The following is a 23,467-nucleotide window of genomic DNA, read 5'->3' on the forward strand; positions in this document are numbered from 1 at the left end:
TGTCTTCCTCTCTACCCTCACTACCTCCCTGCCTGTCTTCCTGCTCCACTCACTACCTCCCTGCCTGTCTTCCTCTCCACCCTCACTACCTCCCTGCCTGTCTTCCTCTCTACCCTCACTACCTCCCTGCCTGTCTTCCTACTCCACTCACTACCTCCCTGCCTGTCTTCCTGCTCCACTCACTACCTCCCTGCCTGTCTTCCTACTCCACTCACTACCTCCCTGCCTGTCTTCCTACTCCACTCACTACCTCCCTGCCTGTCTTCCTCTCCACCCTCACTACCTCCCTGCCTGTCTTCCTCTCCACCCTCACTACCTCCCTGCCTGTCTTCCTGCTCCACTCACTACCTCCCTGCTTGTCTTCCTCTCCACCCTCACTACCTCCCTGCCTGTCTTCCTGCTCCACTCACTACTTCCCTGCCTGTCTTCCTCTCCACCCTCACTACCTCCCTGCCTGTCTTCCTCTCCACCATCACTACCTCCCTGCATGTCTTCCTCTCCACCCTCACTACCTCCCTGCCTGTCTTCCTCTCCACCCTCACTACCTACCTGCCTGTCTTCCTCTCCACCCTCACTACCTACCTGCCTGTCTTCCTCTCCACCCTCACTACCTCCCTGCCTGTCTTTCTCTCCACCCTCACTACCTCCCTGCCTGTCTTCCTCTCCACCCTCACTACCTCCCTGCTTGTCTTCCTCTCCACCCTCACTACCTCCCTGCCTGTCTTCATCCCCACCCTCACTACCTCCCTGCCTGTCTTCATGCCCACCCTCACTACCTCCCTGCCTGTCTTCCTCTCCACCTTCACTACCTCCCTGCCTGTCTTCCTGCTCCACTCACTACCTCCGTGCCTGTCTTCCTCTCCACCCTCACTACCTCCCTGCCTGTCTTCCTCTCCACCCTCACTACCTCCCTGCCTGTCTTCCTGCTCCACTCACTACCTCCCTGCCTGTCTTCCTCTCCACCCTCACTACTTCCCTGCCTGTCTTCCTCTCCACCCTCACTCCCTGTCTGTCTTCCTGCTCCACTCACTACCTCCCTGCCTGTCTTCCTGCTCCACTCACTACCTCCCTGCCTGTCTTCCTGCTCCACTCACTACCTCCCTGCCTGTCTTCCTCTCCACCCTCACTACCTCCCTGCCTGTCTTCCTCTCCACCCTCACTACCTCCCTGCCTGTCTTCCTCTCCACCCTCACTACCTCCCTGCCTGTCTTCCTCTCCACCCTCACTACCTCCCTGCCTGTCTTCCTCTCCACCCTCACTACCTCCCTGTCTGTCTTCCTGCTCCACTCACTACCTCCCTGCCTGTCTTCCTCTCCACCCTCACTACCTCCCTGCCTGTCTTCCTGCTCCACTCACTACCTCCCTGCCTGTCTTCCTGCTCCACCCTCACTACCTCCCTGCCTGTCTTCCTTTCCACCCTCACTACTTCTTTTCCTCCCTCCCTTCTTGCGTCTCTACATCCCTGCCTCCCTTCTGGCACGATTCAGGAACCACTACCTCCCCCCTTGTCCCCAGCAGTGATGTAACCATCACTGCTGTGTAAACACACAGTCTAAACATCAACATTGTTGTTTCAAGGAGAGAAGCTATTGACCTCTTCATCTCTGGGAGTTTATAGAGAGGTGGAGACCTGATGTCTGGTGTTTTAGATTGAGCAGATTGAAACTATAAAAATAAGAGAAACTGGAAAACAATCCTAAGAGTCATGAGTAAACACAGAGGTGCCCACGCTGCCATGTCGATGAGGATGCAGGATCCACATACCATTTTTCCAGATGCTTGAAAGATTTTCACCAGTGACTGTCCATCTATTCTGAATATGTAGACCTGGAGGAGGGAGAGGAGGAGGAAGAGCGAGAGGAGGTGGAAAAGGGAGAGGAGGAGGAGGAAGAGAAGGGAGAGGAGGAGGAGGAAGAGGGAGATGATGTGGAGAAGGGAGAGGAGGAAGAGGAAGAGAAGGGAGAGGAGAAGGAAGAGGAGGTGTAGGAGGAGGAAGAGGAGGTGTAGGAGGAGGAAGAGGAGGGAGAGGAGGAGGAGAAGGGAGAGGAGGAAGAGAAGAGAGAGGAGGAGGAGAAGGAGAAGGGAGAGGAGGTGTAGGAGGAGGAAGAGAAGGTAGAGGAGGAAGACAAGGGAGAGGAGGAGGAAGAGAAGGGAGAGGAGGAGGAGGAGGAAGAGGGAGAGGAGGAGGGAGAGGAGGAGGAAGAAGAGAAGGGAGAGGAGGAGGAAGAGGTGTAGGAGGAGGAAGAGAAGGGAGAGGAGGAGGAGAAGGGAGGGGAGGAGGAAGAGAAGGGAGAGGGAGAGGAGGAAGAGAAGGGAGAGGAGAAGGGAGAAGAGGAGGAAGAGAAGGGAGAGGAGGAGGAGAAGGGAGAGGAGGAGGAGGAGGAAGAGAAGGGAGAGGAGGGAGAAAAGGAGGAGAAGGGAGAGGGAGAGGAGGAGGAGATGGGAGAGGAGGAAGAGAAGGGAGAGGAGGAGGGAGAAGAGGTGTAGGAGGAGGTGCATAGAGGTCAGTGTAAAGAGGACCAGACACACGTACGTTGTGTGTGTGCATACGTGTCCGAGTGTGAGTGTGTCAATGCGTGTTTGTGAGTGTGAATGTAAGTGTGGTTGTGAGTGTGTGTGTACGCATGTGTGTGCGTGAGTGTGCGTGTGTGTACCTTCCCCACGCCACTGTGTTGTGGGGCTCCTGCTGCTACATCCACCACACTGGGGGAGGAGAAACGTCCCGCTGTCACAGCATAGCCTGGGGGCAGATACAGGGGTAGATACAGGGGGAATGTACAGGGGTAGATACAGGGGGTAGATACAGGGGGGACTGTACAGGGGTAGATACAGGGGGAATGTACAGGGGTAGATACAGGGGGTATGTACAGAGGTAGATACAGGGGTATATACAGGGGGTAGATACAGGGGGTAGATACAGGGGTATATACAGGGGGAATGTACAGGGGTAGATACAGGGGGAATGTACAGGGGTAGATACAGGGGGAATGTACAGGGGTAGATACAGGGGGTAGATACAGGGGTATATACAGGGGGTAGATACAGGGGCAGACACAGGGGTAAATACAGGGGTAGATGCAGGGGCAGATGCAGGGGCAGATGAAGGGGTAGATATACAGAGGCAGATACAGGGGTAGATACAGGGGGTAGATGCAGGGGCAGATACAGGGGTAGATAGAGGGGGAGATAAAGGGGCAGATACAGGGGGTAGATACAGGGGGTAGATACAGGGGCAGATGCAGGGGCAGATACAGGGGTAGATACAGGGGGCAGATTCAGGGGGTAGATACAGGGGCAGATGCAGGGGCAGATACAGGGGTAGATACAGGGGGCAGATTCAGGGGGTAGATACAGGGGGAAGATACAGGGGCAGATGCAGCGGGTAGTTACAGGGGCAGATACAGGGGTAGATGCAGGGGGGTTACCCAGGTAGCTGTATCTCTGGGAGTCAACATGGTCCTTGTCGGGGTTGTAAGTGGTGTTGGATGTCAGGTTGAACACCTTCACTGTTCCTCTCCAGTAGTAGGACCCCGGAGCCCCCATCACCACCAGCTCCTACACCCCCCATACACCCCCCATACACCCCCCATACACACCCCATACACACCCCATACACCCCCCATACACACCCCATACACACCCCATGTGCACGCACACAGCCAGACAGGAAGAACACATATTTTTACATTGTAGATTTTATGTTCTCTAAAACATTTTCAGTTGTGATGGACCCCCCTTCCACCCCACTCCATCACCTCCTCTGACTCTCCCCACCCCTTCTACCGCACACCTCCTCTGCACCTCACCCCCCCATCTTGAATAAATCTTCACACACAATACAGTTCAGCTGGGGTGATAACCTTTTAATCCAGCACAAACACAGATGTACACACACATGCACACACTCACACACAAATAAAAGCACACACACACACATATCATTTGTATTGTCTGTGGGAGAGGGGCAGCCTGGTGTCCCAGGGTATCGGGTAGTTAACCTTATGTAAGATTAGTCAGGTGGCTGAGCGGTTAGGGAGTCGGGCTAGTAATCTGAAGGTTACCGGTTTGATTCCCGGCTCTGCCAAATGACATTGTGTCCTTGGGAAAGGCACTTCACCCTACTTGCCTCGGGGGGAATGTCCCTGTACTTACTGTAAGTCGCTCTGGATAAGACCGTCTGCTAAATGACTAAATGTAAATGTAAGATTACATCTGTCCTCTCTCAATTTCTAGTTCCTTCTCTATCCCTCTCTCTTTTCCTCTTTCTCTCTCACTGTCTCTTTTTCATTTTCTCTCTTTCTCCCAGACTCTCAGGAGGAGGGAGAGAAGGAGGAAGAGGATGGAGAGGAGGAGGAAGAGGAAGGAGAGGAGGAGGAGGAGAAAGGAGAGGAGGAGGAAGGAGAGAAGGAGGAGGGAGAAGGAGGAATTCGAAGAGGAGAAGGAAGGTGTTGATTGAAGGTGCTTTTTCTGCCAGGAGACAGAGGAAGAGGAGGAGGAGGAAGAGAAGGAAGGTTTGGGTTCTGTCTCTGTCTCTGTTTCCAGTAAAACCTGCTGAACCCGACCCAGATCCATAAATACAGACAGTTCAGGAATCATGTGGAGCAGCTCATTAGCAGACAAGTTCCAGCTTCACCTGATGTCTAATGCTCTGCCACCATCTTGGGATGGTGCCCCTGCCCCCTCACTCTAACCCCTGCCCCTCACTCTAACCCCTGCCTCCTCACTCTTACCCCTGCCCCTCACTCTAACCCCTGCCCCCTCACACTAACCCCTGCCCCCTCACTCTAACCCCTGCCCCTCACTCTAACCCCTGCCCCCTCACTCTAACCCCTGCCCCCTCACACTAACCCCTGCCCCCTCACACTAACCCCTGCCCCCTCGCTCTAACCCCTTCCCCCTCACACTAACCCCTGCCCCTCACTCTAACCCCTGCCCCCTCACACTAACCCCTGCCCCTCACTCTAACCCCTGCCCCCTCACACTAACCCCTGCCCCTCACTCTAACCCCTGCCCCCTCACTCTAACCCCTGGCCCCTCACTCTAACCCCTGCCCCCTCACACTAACCCCTGCCCCCTCACACTAACCCCTGCCCCCTCACACTAACCCCTGCCCCTCACTCTAACCCCTGCCGCCTCACTCTAACCCCTGCCCCCTCACTCTAACCCTTGCCCCCTCACTCTAACCCCTGCCCCTCACACTAACCCCTGCCCCCTCACACTAACCCCTGCCCCTCACACTAACCCCTGCCCCCTCACACTAACCCCTGCCCCTCACTCTAACCCCTGCCCCTCACACTAACCCCTGCCCCCTCACACTAACCCCTGCCCCCTCACACTAACCCCTGCCCCCTCACTCTAACCCCTGCCCCTCACTCTAACCCCTGCCCCCTCACTCTAACCCCTGCCCCCTCACACTAACCCCTGCCCCTCACACTAACCCCTGCCCCATCACACTAACCCCTGCCCCCTCACTGTAACCCCTGCCCCCTCACTCTAATCCCTGCCCCCTCACTCTAACCCCTGACTCCTCACTGTAACCCCTGGTGCTGTGGAGCAGCTGACTGCAGCAGCCCAGTCACATGGTCCAGATGTACGGACCAATACTAACCTCTGTGAAGACTGCAGCGATGCCTGCTTGGCATGAGCCATGCTCCTCCCCGTATTTCTGTTTATGGTCTGAAATATACACACATGCACACATAACACACACACGAGTTGGCAGAGAGGCTGAGCCTGCAGATTAACCTGCATTTCTTCTGCAGCTAACTGACTTCAGGGAGAGATGGGGGAGGTTAGAGGGGATGGGAGGAGGAAGGGGAGGTTAGAGGTGGTGGAAGGAGGAGAGGGAGGGGGAGGGTAGAGGGGGTGACAAAACTGCTCAGTTTTGTTGCAGAAAATCTTGGGCTTGAATCTCAGAACCAGACTCGTTACAGCAGCTGTGTGTGTGTGTGTGTGTGTGTGTGTGTGTGTGTGAAAGTGTAAGTGTGTGTGTAAGTGTGTGTGTGTGTGTAAGTGTGTGTTTCAACCTTCGTAGCAGGGGATGAGTGGTCGAGAGACTCCCTGTAGGGTGGAGGGGATGACGGAGCAGTAACCGTGAGGGAGGATGTGTTCTGTGTCATAGTACACGTTCTTCCACCTGTGGGCACACGCCTGGAACACAGAGAGACATAGTCACACAGAGAGAGAGAGACATGGTCACACAGAGAGAGACATGGTCACACAGAGAGACATGGTCACACAGAGAGAGAGACATGGTCACAGAGAGAGAGAGACATGGTCACACAGAGAGAGAGACATGGTCACACAGAGAGAGAGACATGGTCACAGAGAGAGAGAGACATGGTCACACAGAGAGAGAGACATGGTCACACAGAGAGAGAGACATGGTCACAGAGAGACATGGTCACAGAGAGACATGGTCACACAGAGAGAGAGACATGGTCACACAGAGAGAGAGATATGGTCACACAGAGAGAGAGATATGGTCACACAGAGAGACATGGTCACACAGAGAGAGAGACATGGTCACACAGAGAGAGAGATATGGTCACACAGAGAGAGAGACATGGTCACACAGAGAGAGAGATATGGTCACACAGAGAGAGAGACATGGTCACACAGAGAGAGAGACATGGTCACAGAGAGACATGGTCACAGAGAGACATGGTCACACAGAGAGAGAGACATGGTCACACAGAGAGAGAGATATGGTCACACAGAGAGAGAGATATGGTCACACAGAGAGACATGGTCACACAGAGAGAGAGACATGGTCACACAGAGAGAGAGATATGGTCACAGAGAGAGAGAGACATGGTCACACAGAGAGAGAGACATGGTCACACTGACAGAGAGAGAGTTCTGGGCAACAAGCTGCATAAAAATGTGCTCCTGAATATCTCTCGAATATGGACCTAGAAGTGGGACATCACCATAAGACAACCATTCAATAATTTCCTAAAAGGACTTTAAAGATGAGGTAACAACACATATCAACTCGAAAAGAAAAAAAAAACACACCTTGGATACATTTTTATCAAACAAACTAGCTAGCTATCAACTGCTATAAACTGCTAGCTCTCAACTGTCAACTGGCAGTTACCAACATTCCAAGGGAAAATATTACTTTTATGAAGATCAGAAGATTATAAGGATTATTGTCGGTAACTTTGACTATTAGTTAATTAATAAAATATGTGTATCCTGTCAACTATACTTAGTTTAGTTTTGACAGTGTTTAGAAGAAGAAACAGAGTAATCAGCTAAGATAACTTTTTGGAGCGAGACAATTGGTCGCCATGGAAACCTACCAGCTAGCACCTAAGTGCAGCACTGCTCTCACAACACAGAGCAGAGAGGTAGAATACCCTGCCAAATGTAAGAGTGGGACAGCTAGAGAGAAACACAAAGAGAAGACTAAAAGAAAACCCAGAAGTCCTCTTCATAGAGTATGTTCAGCAAAAAAGAGGAAGAAAAAAGAACAACATTTTATTCTTCACTGATTCCATCTACATCTGGAAAGATACCCTGTGCAACAATTACACATATGTATCCAGTGAGGGCATCGGCTCAGGAGGCAGACTAAAGATTTGTAAAGATGAACACCTTGACAAGGATGACCCTCTGCTCACCATCACATACTACACCAAAGGAAAGGTCATGATCCAAGGAAATGAAGCCAACCTGGAGTCCTTTGAAGAGGCATTCCCCCTGTTAAAAGCTGAGGTGGCCACCAAGAAGACCAATGTCTCCTCTAACAGTGAAGATGAGAGCCCGGAAGAGAACCCCACCACCTTCTCCATCTCGGCCCCTCCCACACCTGCCAGCTCCACCAATCAGTTCAAGGAGAGTATGGCCCTGCTGGAACTGGATTTTGCTGAGTTCAAAAAGCTGACCCAGGCCAGGCTGTCCAACCTCCCAGACAGCACTTTACAGCAGCTTAGAGAGGAGCTCCAGCAGCTCAAGAGGGACAACCAGGCCTCTGCATCAGTGTACTCCGTGCTCAGTTAACCAACATAAAGGAAGATGCCGAGAAGAGAGAAAGGCGCTTCATCAGACAAGTCCAACACCTGACAGACAAACTCTCATCAATCCCCACAACAACAAGTACAGAGACACAGACTCTCCCTGCCAGTGTCCCAAATCCTTGCCTTGATTCTGTCCCATCCTCACTAACCAGCACCCAGCCCAACAACACCCTGACGCCTCCTGATACATCCACACACCCAGCTGCCAACGGCCAGCCCTGCCCATCCCAGCTCACCTCCACTCCTGAAGAACAAGCCCCACAAGTGGTCCTGCTGGCCGATTCAAATGGGAAATTCTTGGACACAAGCAAACTTTTTCCGGGTAAAAAAGTGCTGTCTAAACACTGCAGCACCACAGGCCAGGCAATGAAGCTGCTGAAAAAGGAGACCCTCAAGAGCCCTCAGTGCCTGGTGATCCACACAGGATCAAACGACCTGCACAGCCTCCGAAAGGACACCGCTGAAGCAATAAAGAAGATGGCGGAGCAGGCCAGTATGGAGTTCCCTGATACCCGAATTGTGGTCTCCACTCTACTTCCTAGGACAGACACCCCCCCTCATGTCATCCATGATATTAATATGGAGGTCAGAAGAGGATGTTCCACCTTGCCTAATGTCCACCTGGCCTTCCACCCAACCATTGGCACCTGGGACCTTTATGACGGACTCCATGTCCACAAAGAGAAGGTGGGGATATTTGCAAAGACCCTCAAAGATGCAGCCCTGGAACGCAGCCCCTCCACCCCCTCCCCTACTGGGAGCTTCAGAGACCACCCTCCTCCTACCCACCACCACCCTAGAATCATCCCCCCTGCTGCGAGGAGACACAACAATCCAGCCTGGACATCCCACTCCCCACACAGCCACCACCTCACCACTGTGAGGCACAACCAGAGGAGACCACCTTCCACATCCACAGCAGCAGAGCTATGCTGCAGCCCCTTGTCCCCCTCCACACCCACAGCAGCAGAGATATGCTGCAGCCCCTTGACCCCCCTCCACACCTACATTTATTATATAGTGTTATTAATAGAGAAATAATTGTAGGTGTTTTAATTTGTCTCACTATCCAGGTTCATTTTGATTGTTTTCAAATGCGTTCATTTCATGTAAGTTGTTGGAATATACAGGGTCTTCACTCCTCAACCTTTGAGCTGAAGAGTGGAAACCCTGAATTTATGAACTCTATCAAAGATGTTGATATAATTGTGCTGACAGAAACATGGTGTCAAAATAATCTGTTCACTCACTGTCCCCCAGGATACAATGAAGTCATGGTACCCTCTTTAAAACTAACTAACATACGCAAGGGCAGAGCATCGGGTGGGATCTTGGTGTGGTATAAAGAAGTTCTTTGCCATCATATCTCACCAGTTAAACTGGGTAAATCCTATATCTGGTTAAGGTTAGATCAAACCCTGGGCATCACTGATAGAGATCTATATCTATGTGCTATTTATATACCCCCAATAGATTCTCCTTACTTTGAAGAAGACATTTTTGAAACTCTCCATTCCGAAATGACATATTTCCAAAGCCAGGGAAACGTGCTCCTAATTGGAGATCTGAATGGACGGACAGGAACCGAACCTGACATAATCGACCCACAGGGCAAAAACCATGTGTTTGGTCAGTCTCCCCTGTTTACCACACCTACCATCACCCACCGGAACAACCTTGACTCTGTAATAAATCAAAGTGGCAAGGAGGTTGTGCATCTCTGTCGGGCCTTAGGCCTGTACATAGTTAATGGTAGGTTCAGAGGGGACTCTTTGGGGAGATTCACATACTCATCAGCTCTTGGGTCTAGTGTGGTAGACTATGCAATCACTGACATGGACCCCTCCACTATCAGTGCATTCACTGTCAGACAGCAATCCCCCCTCTCAGACCACAACCAAATCAATCTGTTTTTTAAACTTCCAGGTCAACTGAGTGAAACAAAGAAGGAACCCAATAAACTGTATAAATTACATCCTACATACAAATGGGCCCCTGACAGTGGAGACAAGTTCATCATGGCCTTGAACTCACCTGATCTGATGAGTGACATATCAAAATATGACCAACATCAATACGCCCCAACCAGAGATGGTGTAAACAAGGCCATTGATAATGTAAATATGATATTTCACAAAGCAGCTATCAAAGCAGACCTTATCAAACACAGACGGAAACCAATTAAAAGGCAAAATACTGAAAAATGGTTTGATCAAGAATGTAAAACCATCAGAAAAGACCTAAGGAAAATAGCAAATGAAAAACATCGCCAACCAAAAAACCCAGCCCTACGCACTAGGTACAATGACATTTTAAACAAATATAAACGTACAATTAGAAACAAAAAAACAAAACTATACCCAGATGAAACTTGAAGATATTGAGAACGCAATTAATCAAAATCAATTCTGGGATATGTGGAACAACTTCAACGCAAAAAAACCTCAAGCATTACCCATCCAAAATGGTGACATCTGGAGAGCACATTTTGAAAATCTGTACAAAGATTATATACTGTGTGTGTGACTAAAGGTTAAATCAATGTATTTGGAAAATAAATGTGCTGTCAAAATTGGGGATAAACAAACAGATTTCTTCACTCAAAGAAGGGGTGTTCGTCAGGGCTGTAATTTAAGTCCAACTTTATTTAATATATATATAAATGAACTTGCTGTTAAGCTAGATCAATGTACTGCTCCTGGCCTCTCCCTCATGGACAAAGAGGTGAAGTCTCTGTTTTATGCTGACGACCTTGTCTTACTGTCTCCCACCAAACAAGGACTACAACAACAGCTGGACATTGTTGAACAATACTGTCAAAACTGGGCCCTTGCAATAAATATGAAGAAAACTAATATCATGATATTTCAAAAATGCCCAGATGCCAGGAAGAGAAATACCAGTTTATTATAAATAATCATGTAATTGAACATACTATGAGTTATAACTATCTTGGTTTAACCATAACAGCATCAGGGAGTTTCAACATGGCAGTGAATGCACTAAAAGAAAAAGCTCGAAGAGCCCTAAATTAGGGATGGAGATTTGAACTGATTTCACTATTCGAATAGTATCCGAAATTATTTTCGAATATCCGGATAATCTATTTTTATTAATGCGGTTCCGTTATGTAATTAGCCTGACATGACGCAAAGCATACAGTAAACACATGAACCACCAAACATTCTGGCAATAATTGGGACTGTTAAGCTATTAGATTAAATAAGGATTGAATAAAGAAAACAAATGAAAGATCAATTTATCAACATGACGAAAAGACAATGAACTTGAAAAAACGCTGCGTCTTCAGACGTATAGGCTCTTAAATTGGCGGAATAGCGCTGAGCTATTATGTGTAATAAAAAGTAAATAAAAAAATAAAAATACATTGGACAAAATTAAACACATTGGGTAGGCTATCCTCGATAAAAACGAAAGACACACATGGAGAAATATTGCATATTAACTTGGATATTAACTTGGAACCGGAATCCTAGGATACAGTGCTCCACCACACAATGTAAACATAAATAGCCGATTATGCTAGCTCTACATGGCTACTGGTAAAAAATAAAAATAAGCCACACCTGCATTAGCCATACGCATTTTTATTCAGGAAAATGAGCATATAAACAGGGGAGAGGCGAGTACGGAGTCGATATACTAGCAGGCCGGCGTAGAAACGATTCTGCAGGAACTGAGGTTGCGACGAGGTACCTACTGCTTAGCCAGGAAACTAAGCTTCTTGTAGCGCCAAATGAAATGAAAGGAGACTCGCAGCAGAACGCAGGGTCACGTAGCATACCTTTTTTGATGGTTTTCATCATTTCTAACGTCACAACTATTAGAATTCACACCACGACGCAACGGTTTTTCATTAAAAAAACGGTTTTTAATTAAACTATGCTCATAAGTATTCGAAAAAAGTATTCAAAAACTAACTTACTTTACGATATCCGGATATTCGATTAACCACGCCCATCCCTACCCTAAATGCAATTAGAAGAACATTTTATAATTTGCAAATTCCAGATTTAAAATCTGTCTTAAAATATTTGATAGTGTGATCCAGCCCATTGCGCTGTATGGTAGTGAAGTATGGGGTCCACTCAGTCATCATAGCTATACCCGCTGGGACAAACACCCAACAGAATCTCTACATGCAGAATTCTGCAGATACATCTTACATGTTCACAGAAAGACGCCAACAAATGCATGTAGAGCAGAATTAGGCAGATACCCAATGATAATTAATATCCAAAAGAGAGCACTAAATTTCTTCAATCACCTTAAATCCAGCCCTCTAGACACCCTCCATTCCAAAGCCCTCCAAACCCAAGAGCTGAACCCAGATAAGAGTCCCCTATGTCAGTTGGTGCTGAGACTCACTGCCTCCACTCAGACACACCCTGACCAGTCTCACACCAACACTGCTTTCCAAACACCAATCAGAGTCAACCAAATTATAACACAATGTAAAGTAACCTACCTGGAACATTGGAAAGAAGAAACTAAAAGCCAAAGTCGATTAGAATGTTATCTAGCCTTAGAAAGAGATTATAAACTGGCAGAATATCTCTATACTGTCAGAGATAGAAAGCAGAGACAGATCCTAACAAAGTACAGGCTCAGTGACCACCAATTGGCAATTGAAACAGGACGACACAAAAAATCATGGCAACCAAAAGAAAACAGAATATGTGGTCACTGTTCGACAGGTGAGGTTGAGACAGAGATGCACTTCCTCCTAAAATGTGAAACATTCAGTGATATAAGAAATGATTACTGTAACAAACTCCACTCTGTAATCTCAGATTTCAAAGGTCTTAGTTACCTCTCAAAGGTAAAAATCCTCCTAGGAGAAGGAGACAGGGCATACCTTGCTGGAACTTAGATCGTAAACGCACATAAACTCTATTTAGAGGTGGATAAACGCAATTTCCGCAATTTAGAGGTGGATAAACACTATTTCCGAATTTCGGGAGGTGCGTAAACGGCGTTTATGTGCGTTTAGTCCCCACTACATCCCTGCTGAGGAGTGAGTTTCACCGATACACACCGGCTACATCTATGAACTACTTGTTCTGAGCAGGTGTTGTCAGTGAACAGGCTGTAAAACTGTTGGTTAAGACACTCATGAAAAACTGATGCTAATTATCTGGGAAACATTTTCTAACAGCAGTCAAGTTGTCATTGTTTGTGTCAAACAAGTTGTGAATTTGTTGTAACATTAAAACAGGAGATCATGACTGTGCTCAAAGTGATGCTCGAGCTCCAGTGGTTTGCTCTGTAGGTGAACGAAACTTTCGGAAGACGTTGAAGCAGAATCACGTGAAAAATTACAGGATATGTTTTTTTCCATTGGTTGTTGCATTAAAGGTGACATGACATGCTGTTTTTGGATGCTTTTATATAGGCCTTAGTGGTCCCCTAATACTGTATCATAAGTCTCTTTCCCGAAATTCAGCCTTGGTGCAGAATTACAGCCACTACTAGCAGTCCCACAAAGAGCTTTCCTCAGAACGCGCTGTTTTGGTGTCTGTAGCTTTAAATGCTAATGAGGAGCGGAGGGGCGGCACCATGCGCTAATGTTTACAATGGATGTATCGCAATGGCTGTAGCCCCGTTGCTGTAAGATGCCTCGAATTTGCCCATTCTCATCTGATAACCCTGGTTTGCAGAGGTACACACTCAGTCATTTCAATGAGGGGAAAGGCGGATATCGCGCGCGCCATAACACTAACAGCAGAATGGTTATCCAAATAACAAAGAAGTGTACAACACTCACTTTACCGTTTATTCACACACATACTTGATGCTATCTACCTTTACATTAGCGACAGTAACTCAGCTGTTAGATGCAGAGCTAATGTTACAGCCACATTCTAAGGGTAGCAAGCTAGGTAATCATATACAGTAAAGCTACAAGATGATATAGCGTTAGTTAACTTACTTGTCGCTGGACGAAGGAGAGTTAGTACTGATCCAGAATTTAATTTCAGCAAGGCAAGTTTTGTATTAGCTCAAGTTGAGGAAACAGTCGTGGCTGAAGTGTTTGGCGCAGACATACAAAACAAATGCGCCTACAACAGAAGTTGTGTAGGCGCATTTCCAGAGAAAATAAAATTAAGACACTGGGTCTTCAGAGGCTCAGATGAAGGAACTGTAAAAATATTTTTGTTTTCCTTTGTACATCCAAACTGAGCAAAGGTAATGCTTCGTTCGTTTGCAAGCCATGATGTCTCTCGAGGATAAAAACACTTTCACGGTCGTAGCTCAGTTAGCTCAGTTTCAAGAAACAAAACAACAACAGGCATGCTAGCTCAACAGATCAATCCGTTTATTTTCATTCGTTTTCATCAGGGTAACCACATGGCCGTCCGTTACCAATATTGTGTAATTATAACTTTACAAATGTTCACCGTAGTCTACAATTAATGGAGTACAATCTTAATAACATGTTTTTTTATTCAAATATATCAACTAATATGGTGTATTTCATCATCCTGCAGCCGATTTCGCAAGCGTCTCGCGAAAAAATTCGACCAGCTGCCGAAACGATCGCTGCAGATCGCAGGCGATCGCGGCGCTTCGCAGCCAGTGTGGTCGGTCCCATGATAACATGGGCGCCGAAAGAAAAAAGAGGCGCTTACGGGCGCGTCGCAGCAGATCGCAGCCGATCGCAGGCAGTGTGTCCCAGGCGTAATGCCATGATGCTTATGCTTCCGAAAGTAGATGTACTTCCTTAATAATATCAGCTTATATTGTACATTACACTTCATAATTGTGTTTCATATCACAAAGTAAAATGAGTAAATAGTTATCACCCTGGCCTCTTTGCTTGTGGCGTTTCTGCAGCTGCCTTGCAGTAAAGCTATAGTTAGCCTAGCTATCTCCCAGAAGTTAAGGAGCTGCTAAACTAATATTCTGCTAAAGGTAGTGACGTCAGTGACTGTGGCTAGGAAGTTAGCCACCGTTAGCTTCACTTTTCAACACAAAAACTTAATTTAAACTTAAACCATGCAGCGGAACGTAAATAAAAATACAATCAACGCATAATAATAATAATATGGATGGATGGATATATGTGAGAGAACAAAGGTTGTGCTCCTGCCGAAGGCATGAAAAATAGACTCATTGTGTTTTGATACTTGCGTTTTGATACTTGCATTTCAGATCGTTAAAATAGGGCCCATGGTCACACAGAGAGACATGGTCACAGAGACACATGGTCACAGAGAGAGACATGGTCACACAGAGAGAGACATGGTCACACAGAGAGAGACATGGTCACACAGAGAGAGACATGGTCACACAGTAGAGAGAGACATGGTCACACAGAGAGAGAGACATGGTCACACAGTAGAGAGAGACATGGTCACACAGAGAGAGAGACATGGTCACAGAGAGAGAGACATGGTCACACAGTAGAGAGAGACATGGTCACAGAGAGAGAGACATGGTCACACAGAGAGAGTGACATGGTCACACAGAGAGAGACATGGTCACACAGAGAGAGAGACATGGTCACACAGTAGAGAGAGACATGGTCACACAGAGAGAGACATGGTCACAGAGAGAGAGACATGGTCACACAGAGAGAGACATGGTCACACAGAGAGAGAGACATGGTCACACAGAGAGACATGGTCACACAGAGAGAGACATGGTCACACAGAGAGACATGGTCACACAGAGAGAGACATGGTCACACAGTAGAGAGAGACATGGTCACACAGAGAGAGAGACATGGTCACAGAGAGAGAGACATGGTCACACAGAGAGTGACATGGTCACACAGAGAGAGAGACATGGTCACACAGAGAGAGAGACATGGTCACACAGAGAGAGTGACATGGTCACACAGAGAGAGAGACATGGTCACACGGCGAGAGACATGGTCACACAGTAGAGAGAGACATGGTCACACAGTAGAGAGAGACATGGTCACACAGTAGAGAGACATGGTCACAGAGAGACATGGTCACACAGAGAGAGAGACATGGTCACACAGTAGAAAGACATGGTCACAGAGAGAGAGACATGGTCACAGAGAGACATGGTCACACAGAGAGAGAGACATGGTCACACAGTAGAAAGACATGGTCACAGAGAGAGACATGGTCACACAGAGAGAGTGACATGGTCACAGAGAGAGACATGGTCACACAGAGAGAGAGACATGGTCACACAGTAGAGAGAGACATGGTCACACAGAGAGAGACATGGTCACACAGTAGAGAGAGACATGGTCACACAGAGAGAGAGACATGGTCACAGAGAGAGAGACATGGTCACACAGAGAGTGACATGGTCACACAGAGAGAGAGACATGGTCACACAGAGAGAGACATGGTCACACAGTAGAGAGAGACATGGTCACACAGAGAGAGAGACATGGTCACACAGTAGAAAGACATGGTCACAGAGAGACATGGTCACACAGAGAGACATGGTCACACAGAGAGAGAGACATGGTCACACAGTAGAAAGACATGGTCACAGAGAGACATGGTCACACAGAGAGAGAGACATGGTCACACAGTAGAAAGACATGGTCACACAGAGAGACATGGTCACACAGTAGATAGAGACATGGTCACACAGAGAGAGACATGGTCACACAGAGAGAGACATGGTCACACGGAGAGAGACATGGTCACACAGTAGAAAGACATGGTCACACAGAGAAACATGGTCACACAGTAGAGAGAGACATGGTCACAGAGAGAGAGACATGGTCACACAGAGAGAGACATGGTCACACAGAGAGACATGGTCACACAGTAGAGAGAGACATGGTCACACAGAGAGAGAGACATGGTCACAGAGAGAGAGACATGGTCACACAGAGAGTGACATGGTCACACAGAGAGAGAGACATGGTCACACAGAGAGAGACATGGTCACACAGTAGAGAGAGACATGGTCACACAGTAGAAAGACATGGTCACAGAGAGACATGGTCACAGAGAGACATGGTCACACAGAGAGATGTGGTCACACAGAGAGAGAGAGATAGTCACACAGTAGAAAGACATGGTCACAGAGAGAGACATGGTCACACAGAGAGAGAGACATGGTCACACAGTAGAGAGACATGGTCACACAGTAGAGAGAGACATGGTCACACAGAGAGACATGGTCACACAGTAGAGAGAGACATGGTCACACAGTAGAGAGAGACATGGTCACACAGAGAGAGAGACATGGTCACACAGACAGAGACACATGGTCACACAGTAGAGAGACATGGTCACACAGTAGAGAGAGACATGGTCACAGAGAGACATGGTCACACAGTAGAGAGAGACATGGTCACACAGACAGAGAGACATGGTCACACAGACAGAGACACATGGTCACACAGTAGAGAGACATGGTCACACAGAGAGAGACATGGTCACACGGAGAGAGACATGGTCACACAGAGAGAGACATGGTCACACAGTAGAGAGAGACATGGTCACACAGTAGAAAGACATGGTCACAGAGAGACATGGTCACACAGAGAGAGTGACATGGTCACACAGAGAGAGAGACATGGTCACACAGAGACATGGTCACAGAGAGACATGGTCACACAGAGAGAGTGACATGGTCACACAGAGAGAGAGACATGGTCACACAGAGAGAGACATGGTCACACAGAGAGAGACATGGTCACAGAGAGACATGGTCACACAGAGAGAGACATGGTCACAGAGAGACATGGTCACACGGAGAGAGACATGGTCACACAGTAGAGAGAGACATGGTCACACAGTAGAAAGACATGGTCACAGAGAGACATGGTCACACAGAGAGAGAGACATGGTCACACAGAGAGAGAGACATGGTCACACAGAGAGAGACATGGTCACACAGTAGAGAGAGACATGGTCACACAGTAGAGAGAGACATGGTCACACAGTAGAAAGACATGGTCACAGAGAGACATGGTCACACAGAGAGAGAGACATGGTCACACAGAGAGAGCCATGGTCACACAGAGAGAGACATGGTCACACGGAGAGAGACATGGTCACACAGTAGAGAGAGACATGGTCACACAGAGAGAGAGACATGGTCACACAGAGACATGGTCACAGAGAGACATGGTCACACAGAGAGAGACATGGTCACACAGTAGAAAGACATGGTCACAGAGAGAGAGAGACATGGTCACACAGAGAGAGTGACATGGTCACACAGAGAGAGAGACATGGTCACACAGACAGAGAGACATGGTCACACAGAGAGAGAGACATGGTCACACAGAGACATGGTCACAGAGAGACATGGTCACACAGAGAGAGAGACATGGTCACACAGTAGAAAGACATGGTCACACAGAGAGACATGGTCACACAGTAGAGAGAGACATGGTCACACAGAGAGACATGGTCACACAGAGAGACATGGTCACACAGTAGAGAGAGACATGGTCACACAGTAGAGAGAGACATGGTCACAGAGAGACATGGTCACACAGTAGAGAGAGACATGGTCACACAGAGAGAGACATGGTCACACAGAGAGACATGGTCACACAGTAGAGAGAGACATGGTCACACAGAGAGACATGGTCACACAGTAGAGAGAGACATGGTCACACAGAGAGAGAGACATGGTCACAGAGAGAGAGACATGGTCACACAGAGAGTGACATGGTCACACAGAGAGAGAGACATGGTCACAGAGAGAGAGACATGGTCACACAGAGAGAGACATGGTCACACAGTAGAGAGAGACATGGTCACACAGTAGAAAGACATGGTCACAGAGAGACATGGTCACACAGAGAGACATGGTCACACAGAGAGAGAGACATGGTCACACAGTAGAAAGACATGGTCACAGAGAGACATGGTCACACAGAGAGACATGGTCACACAGAGAGAGAGACATGGTCACACAGTAGAAAGACATGGTCACAGAGAGAGACATGGTCACACAGAGAGAGAGACATGGTCACACAGTAGAAAGACATGGTCACACAGAGAGAGAGACATGGTCACACAGAGAGACATGGTCACACAGTAGAGAGAGACATGGTCACACAGTAGAGAGAGACATGGTCACACAGAGAGAGAGACATGGTCACACAGTAGAGAGAGACATGGTCACACAGAGAGACATGGTCACACAGTAGAGAGAGACATGGTCACACAGAGAGACATGGTCACACAGTAGAGAGAGACATGGTCACACAGTAGAGAGAGACATGGTCACACAGAGAGAGAGACATGGTCACACAGACAGAGACACATGGTCACACAGTAGAGAGACATGGTCACACAGAGAGAGACATGGTCACAGAGAGACATGGTCACACAGTAGAGAGAGACATGGTCACACAGACAGAGAGACATGGTCACACAGACAGAGACACATGGTCACACAGTAGAGAGACATGGTCACACAGAGAGAGACATGGTCACACGGAGAGAGACATGGTCACAGAGAGAGAGAGACATGGTCACACAGAGAGAGACATGGTCACACAGAGAGAGACATGGTCACACAGTAGAGAGAGACATGGTCACACAGTAGAAAGACATGGTCACAGAGAGACATGGTCACACAGAGAGAGTGACATGGTCACACAGAGAGAGAGACATGGTCACACAGAGACATGGTCACAGAGAGACATGGTCACACAGAGAGAGTGACATGGTCACACAGAGAGAGAGACATGGTCACACAGAGAGAGACATGGTCACACAGAGAGAGACATGGTCACAGAGAGACATGGTCACACAGAGAGAGACATGGTCACAGAGAGACATGGTCACACGGAGAGAGACATGGTCACACAGTAGAGAGAGACATGGTCACACAGTAGAAAGACATGGTCACAGAGAGACATGGTCACACAGAGAGAGAGACATGGTCACACAGAGAGAGAGACATGGTCACACAGAGAGAGACATGGTCACACAGTAGAGAGAGACATGGTCACACAGAGAGAGAGACATGGTCACACAGAGAGAGAGACATGGTCACACAGTAGAGAGAGACATGGTCACACAGTAGAAAGACATGGTCACAGAGAGACATGGTCACACAGAGAGAGAGACATGGTCACAGAGAGAGAGCCATGGTCACACAGAGAGAGACATGGTCACACGGAGAGAGACATGGTCACACAGTAGAGAGAGACATGGTCACACAGAGAGAGAGACATCGTCACACAGAGACATCGTCACAGAGAGAGAGACATGGTCACAGAGAGACATGGTCACACAGAGAGAGAGACATGGTCACACAGAGATAGCCATGGTCACACAGAGAGAGACATGGTCACACAGAGAGAGACATGGTCACACAGTAGAAAGACATGGTCACAGAGAGAGAGAGACATGGTCACACAGAGAGAGTGACATGGTCACACAGAGAGAGAGACATGGTCACACAGACAGAGAGACATGGTCACACAGAGAGAGAGACATGGTCACACAGAGACATGGTCACAGAGAGACATGGTCACACAGAGAGAGAGACATGGTCACACAGAGACATGGTCACAGAGAGACATGGTCACACAGAGAGAGAGACATGGTCACACAGAGACATGGTCACAGAGAGACATGGTCACACAGAGAGAGACATGGTCACACAGAGAGAGAGACATGGTCACACAGAGAGAGTGACATGGTCACACAGAGAGAGAGACATGGTCACACAGACAGAGAGACATGGTCACACAGAGAGAGAGACATGGTCACACAGAGACATGGTCACAGAGAGACATGGTCACACAGAGAGAGAGACATGGTCACACAGAGACATGGTCACAGAGAGACATGGTCACACAGAGAGAGAGACATGGTCACACAGACAGAGAGACATGGTCACACAGAGAGAGAGACATGGTCACACAGAGACATGGTCACAGAGAGACATGGTCACACAGAGAGAGAGACATGGTCACACAGACAGAGAGACATGGTCACACAGAGAGAGAGACATGGTCACACAGAGAGAGAGACATGGTCACACAGAGACATGGTCACAGAGACATGGTCACACAGAGAGAGAGACATGGTCACACAGAGAGAGAGACATGGTCGCAGAGAGAAATGGTCACAGAGAGACATGGTCACACAGAGAGAGAGACATGGTCACACAGACAGAGAGACATGGTCACAGAGAGACATGGTCACAGAGAGACATGGTCACAGAGAGAGATATGGTCACAGAGAGAGACATGGTCACACAGTAGAGAGAGACATGGTCACAAAGAGAGAGAGACATGGTCACAGAGAGAGAAAGAGAGAGAGAGAGCAGCCACAACAAAAATGAGCTCCTAAAAATCTTCAAAAAATTGACCAAAAAGTGAGACAGAGAGCGTAAATAACTCTAAAAACATAAATAATATAAAGGACATAACCTTCTCCTATATAGTTCTGGTATAAAAAGATACCAATCTTAAAATAAGAAGAGAAACTAGCTCCAGCAGAGAACAACATTCAAGTGTCAACAACCAACCCATCACCAGCTAGTTACTGGACCAACAGTGACAAACCTAACCCAAAAGATACTGTCACAGAACTCAAGAAGACAAACCAAACAGAAACCTGGTAAAGTCAAAAGGTCTTTCTTGGTCTACATAACAAGCAATTGAACAAGCAGACAAGCAAAAGTTAACATATATACACAGTATATCATTATTTATTTTTATGTGCATATATATATTTTTTTTTTATTATACATTTTTTACCTCTAATTCATTTGTATGTTCTTATTTATTTATTTTATCACTTTTATTTTTATTTTCTTATTTGTATTTATTTTTTTAATTCTTATTTTATTTTTTATTATTTATGTATTTATGTATATTTAATATATCCATCTACAGAGCTACATTTAAATCCTGTCTCACGAAAAAAGGTTCTTTTTGCTAATTTAATGAGTTCATTTCACATAAACTGTTGGAACATTCAGGGCCTTTATTCTTCAGCCTTTCGTGTGCAGAGTACAGATGCTGAATTCCTAAAATCTATTGAAAATGTTGACATCCTTATCCTAACAGAAACATGGTGCAATGCAGACATAGAAACCTACTGTCCATCTGGATATTATGAAGTCTCAGTACCTTCATTAAAACTGAGCACTGTCCACCAGGGTAGAAACTCTGGTGGAATTCTGGTACAAAGGAAACCTGGCCAACCACATTGCTGTAGTCAAACTAGGGAAGTCACACGTTTGGTTAAAACTACAAAAACTTAGCAGCATAGAAAAAGATATATACCTTTGTGCAATTTATATTCCCCCTGCAGAATCCCCCTACTACAATGAGGATATTTTTAACCTCCTCACTGAAATTAGCCATTTCCAGTCGCAAAGAAATGTGCTGCTGTGCGGAGACCTGAACGCAAGGACAGGAACTGAACCTGACCATATAAACCCGCAGGGCAACAACCATGTGTTTGGCCTGAGTCCTCTATACATGACACCAAGCATAACTCAGAGGAATAGTCTAGATGGGGTAGTAAATAATAGTGGGAGGGAATTAATACATATTTGTCACACCTTAAGCCAGTCCCTTAAAGCCAAAAAGGCCTGTGGTCCCGACCGCATTAGAAATGAAATGCTGAAAAGTAGCTCTCCAGAAATGCAGACAGGAGTACTCAAGTTATTCAATATAATACTCAAATCTGGACACTTTCCTAGCATTTGGAATCAAGGCATTATAACACCTATTTACAAGAGTGGAGACAAATGTGACCCCAACAACTACAGAGGTATCTGTGTGAGCAGTAATCTGGGGAAGTTATTCTGTAGCATCCTAAACAACAGAATTGTAAACTTCCTTAATGAACATAGTACACTCAGCAAAAATCTAATTGGGTTCCTTCCAAAATATCACACCACGGACCACATTTACACCCTACATACACTAATTGAAAAAAATGTACATCAAACGAAAAATGGCAAAATGTTTACCTGTTTTGTGGACTTTAGAAAAGCCTCTATTGAGGGACTCTATTAAAGACTACTTCAATGTGGCATTGGAGGGAAGACATTTGAGATCATTAAATCTATGTACTCACGCATCAAATGCAGTATTAAAATTGGAAACCAACACACTAATATTTTCTCTCAAAAGAGGGGTGTCCGCCAGGGTTGTAACCTAAGCCCCACTCTATTTCATATCTTGTCAATCAACTAGCAGAGACCCTCCAACAATCAACTGCACCCGGCCTCCCTCTCCATGACACAGAAATCAAATCCCTGTTTTACGCAGATGATCTGGTTCTGATGTCACCCACAAAAGAAGGGCTACAACAGCAACTAGCTTTACTGGAAGAATACTGCCAAAATTGGGCCATGGAAGTCAATACAAAAAAGCAATATAAAAAAACATGCTTACCTAAAGAGCATAGAATCTATGGGCATCAGGGGAAATTGAAACAGAAAAACATTTCCTACTTAAATGTTACAAGTATAAAAGT

The 23,467-nt window shown here is 47.0% G+C and overlaps 1 protein-coding gene across 1 annotated transcript in view; it reads right to left on the reverse strand.

Moving 5' to 3' along the window:
- Positions 1-23,467, reverse strand: part of itga9 (integrin, alpha 9) — a 113,979-nt gene that overhangs the window by 81,074 nt on the left and 9,438 nt on the right. The window contains exons 4-8 of the mRNA XM_062462892.1: positions 6,027-6,150; positions 5,609-5,676; positions 3,426-3,555; positions 2,655-2,740; positions 1,765-1,827 (exon numbers count right to left, since the gene is read on the reverse strand). Of these exons, the coding sequence (XP_062318876.1) occupies positions 1,765-1,827; positions 2,655-2,740; positions 3,426-3,555; positions 5,609-5,676; positions 6,027-6,150 (471 nt within the window). The remainder of the gene's footprint in view (positions 1-1,764; positions 1,828-2,654; positions 2,741-3,425; positions 3,556-5,608; positions 5,677-6,026; positions 6,151-23,467) is intronic.

The sequence above is a fragment of the Osmerus eperlanus genome, chromosome 6, assembly GCF_963692335.1.
Source record: "Osmerus eperlanus chromosome 6, fOsmEpe2.1, whole genome shotgun sequence".
Lineage (NCBI taxonomy): Eukaryota > Metazoa > Chordata > Actinopteri > Osmeriformes > Osmeridae > Osmerus > Osmerus eperlanus.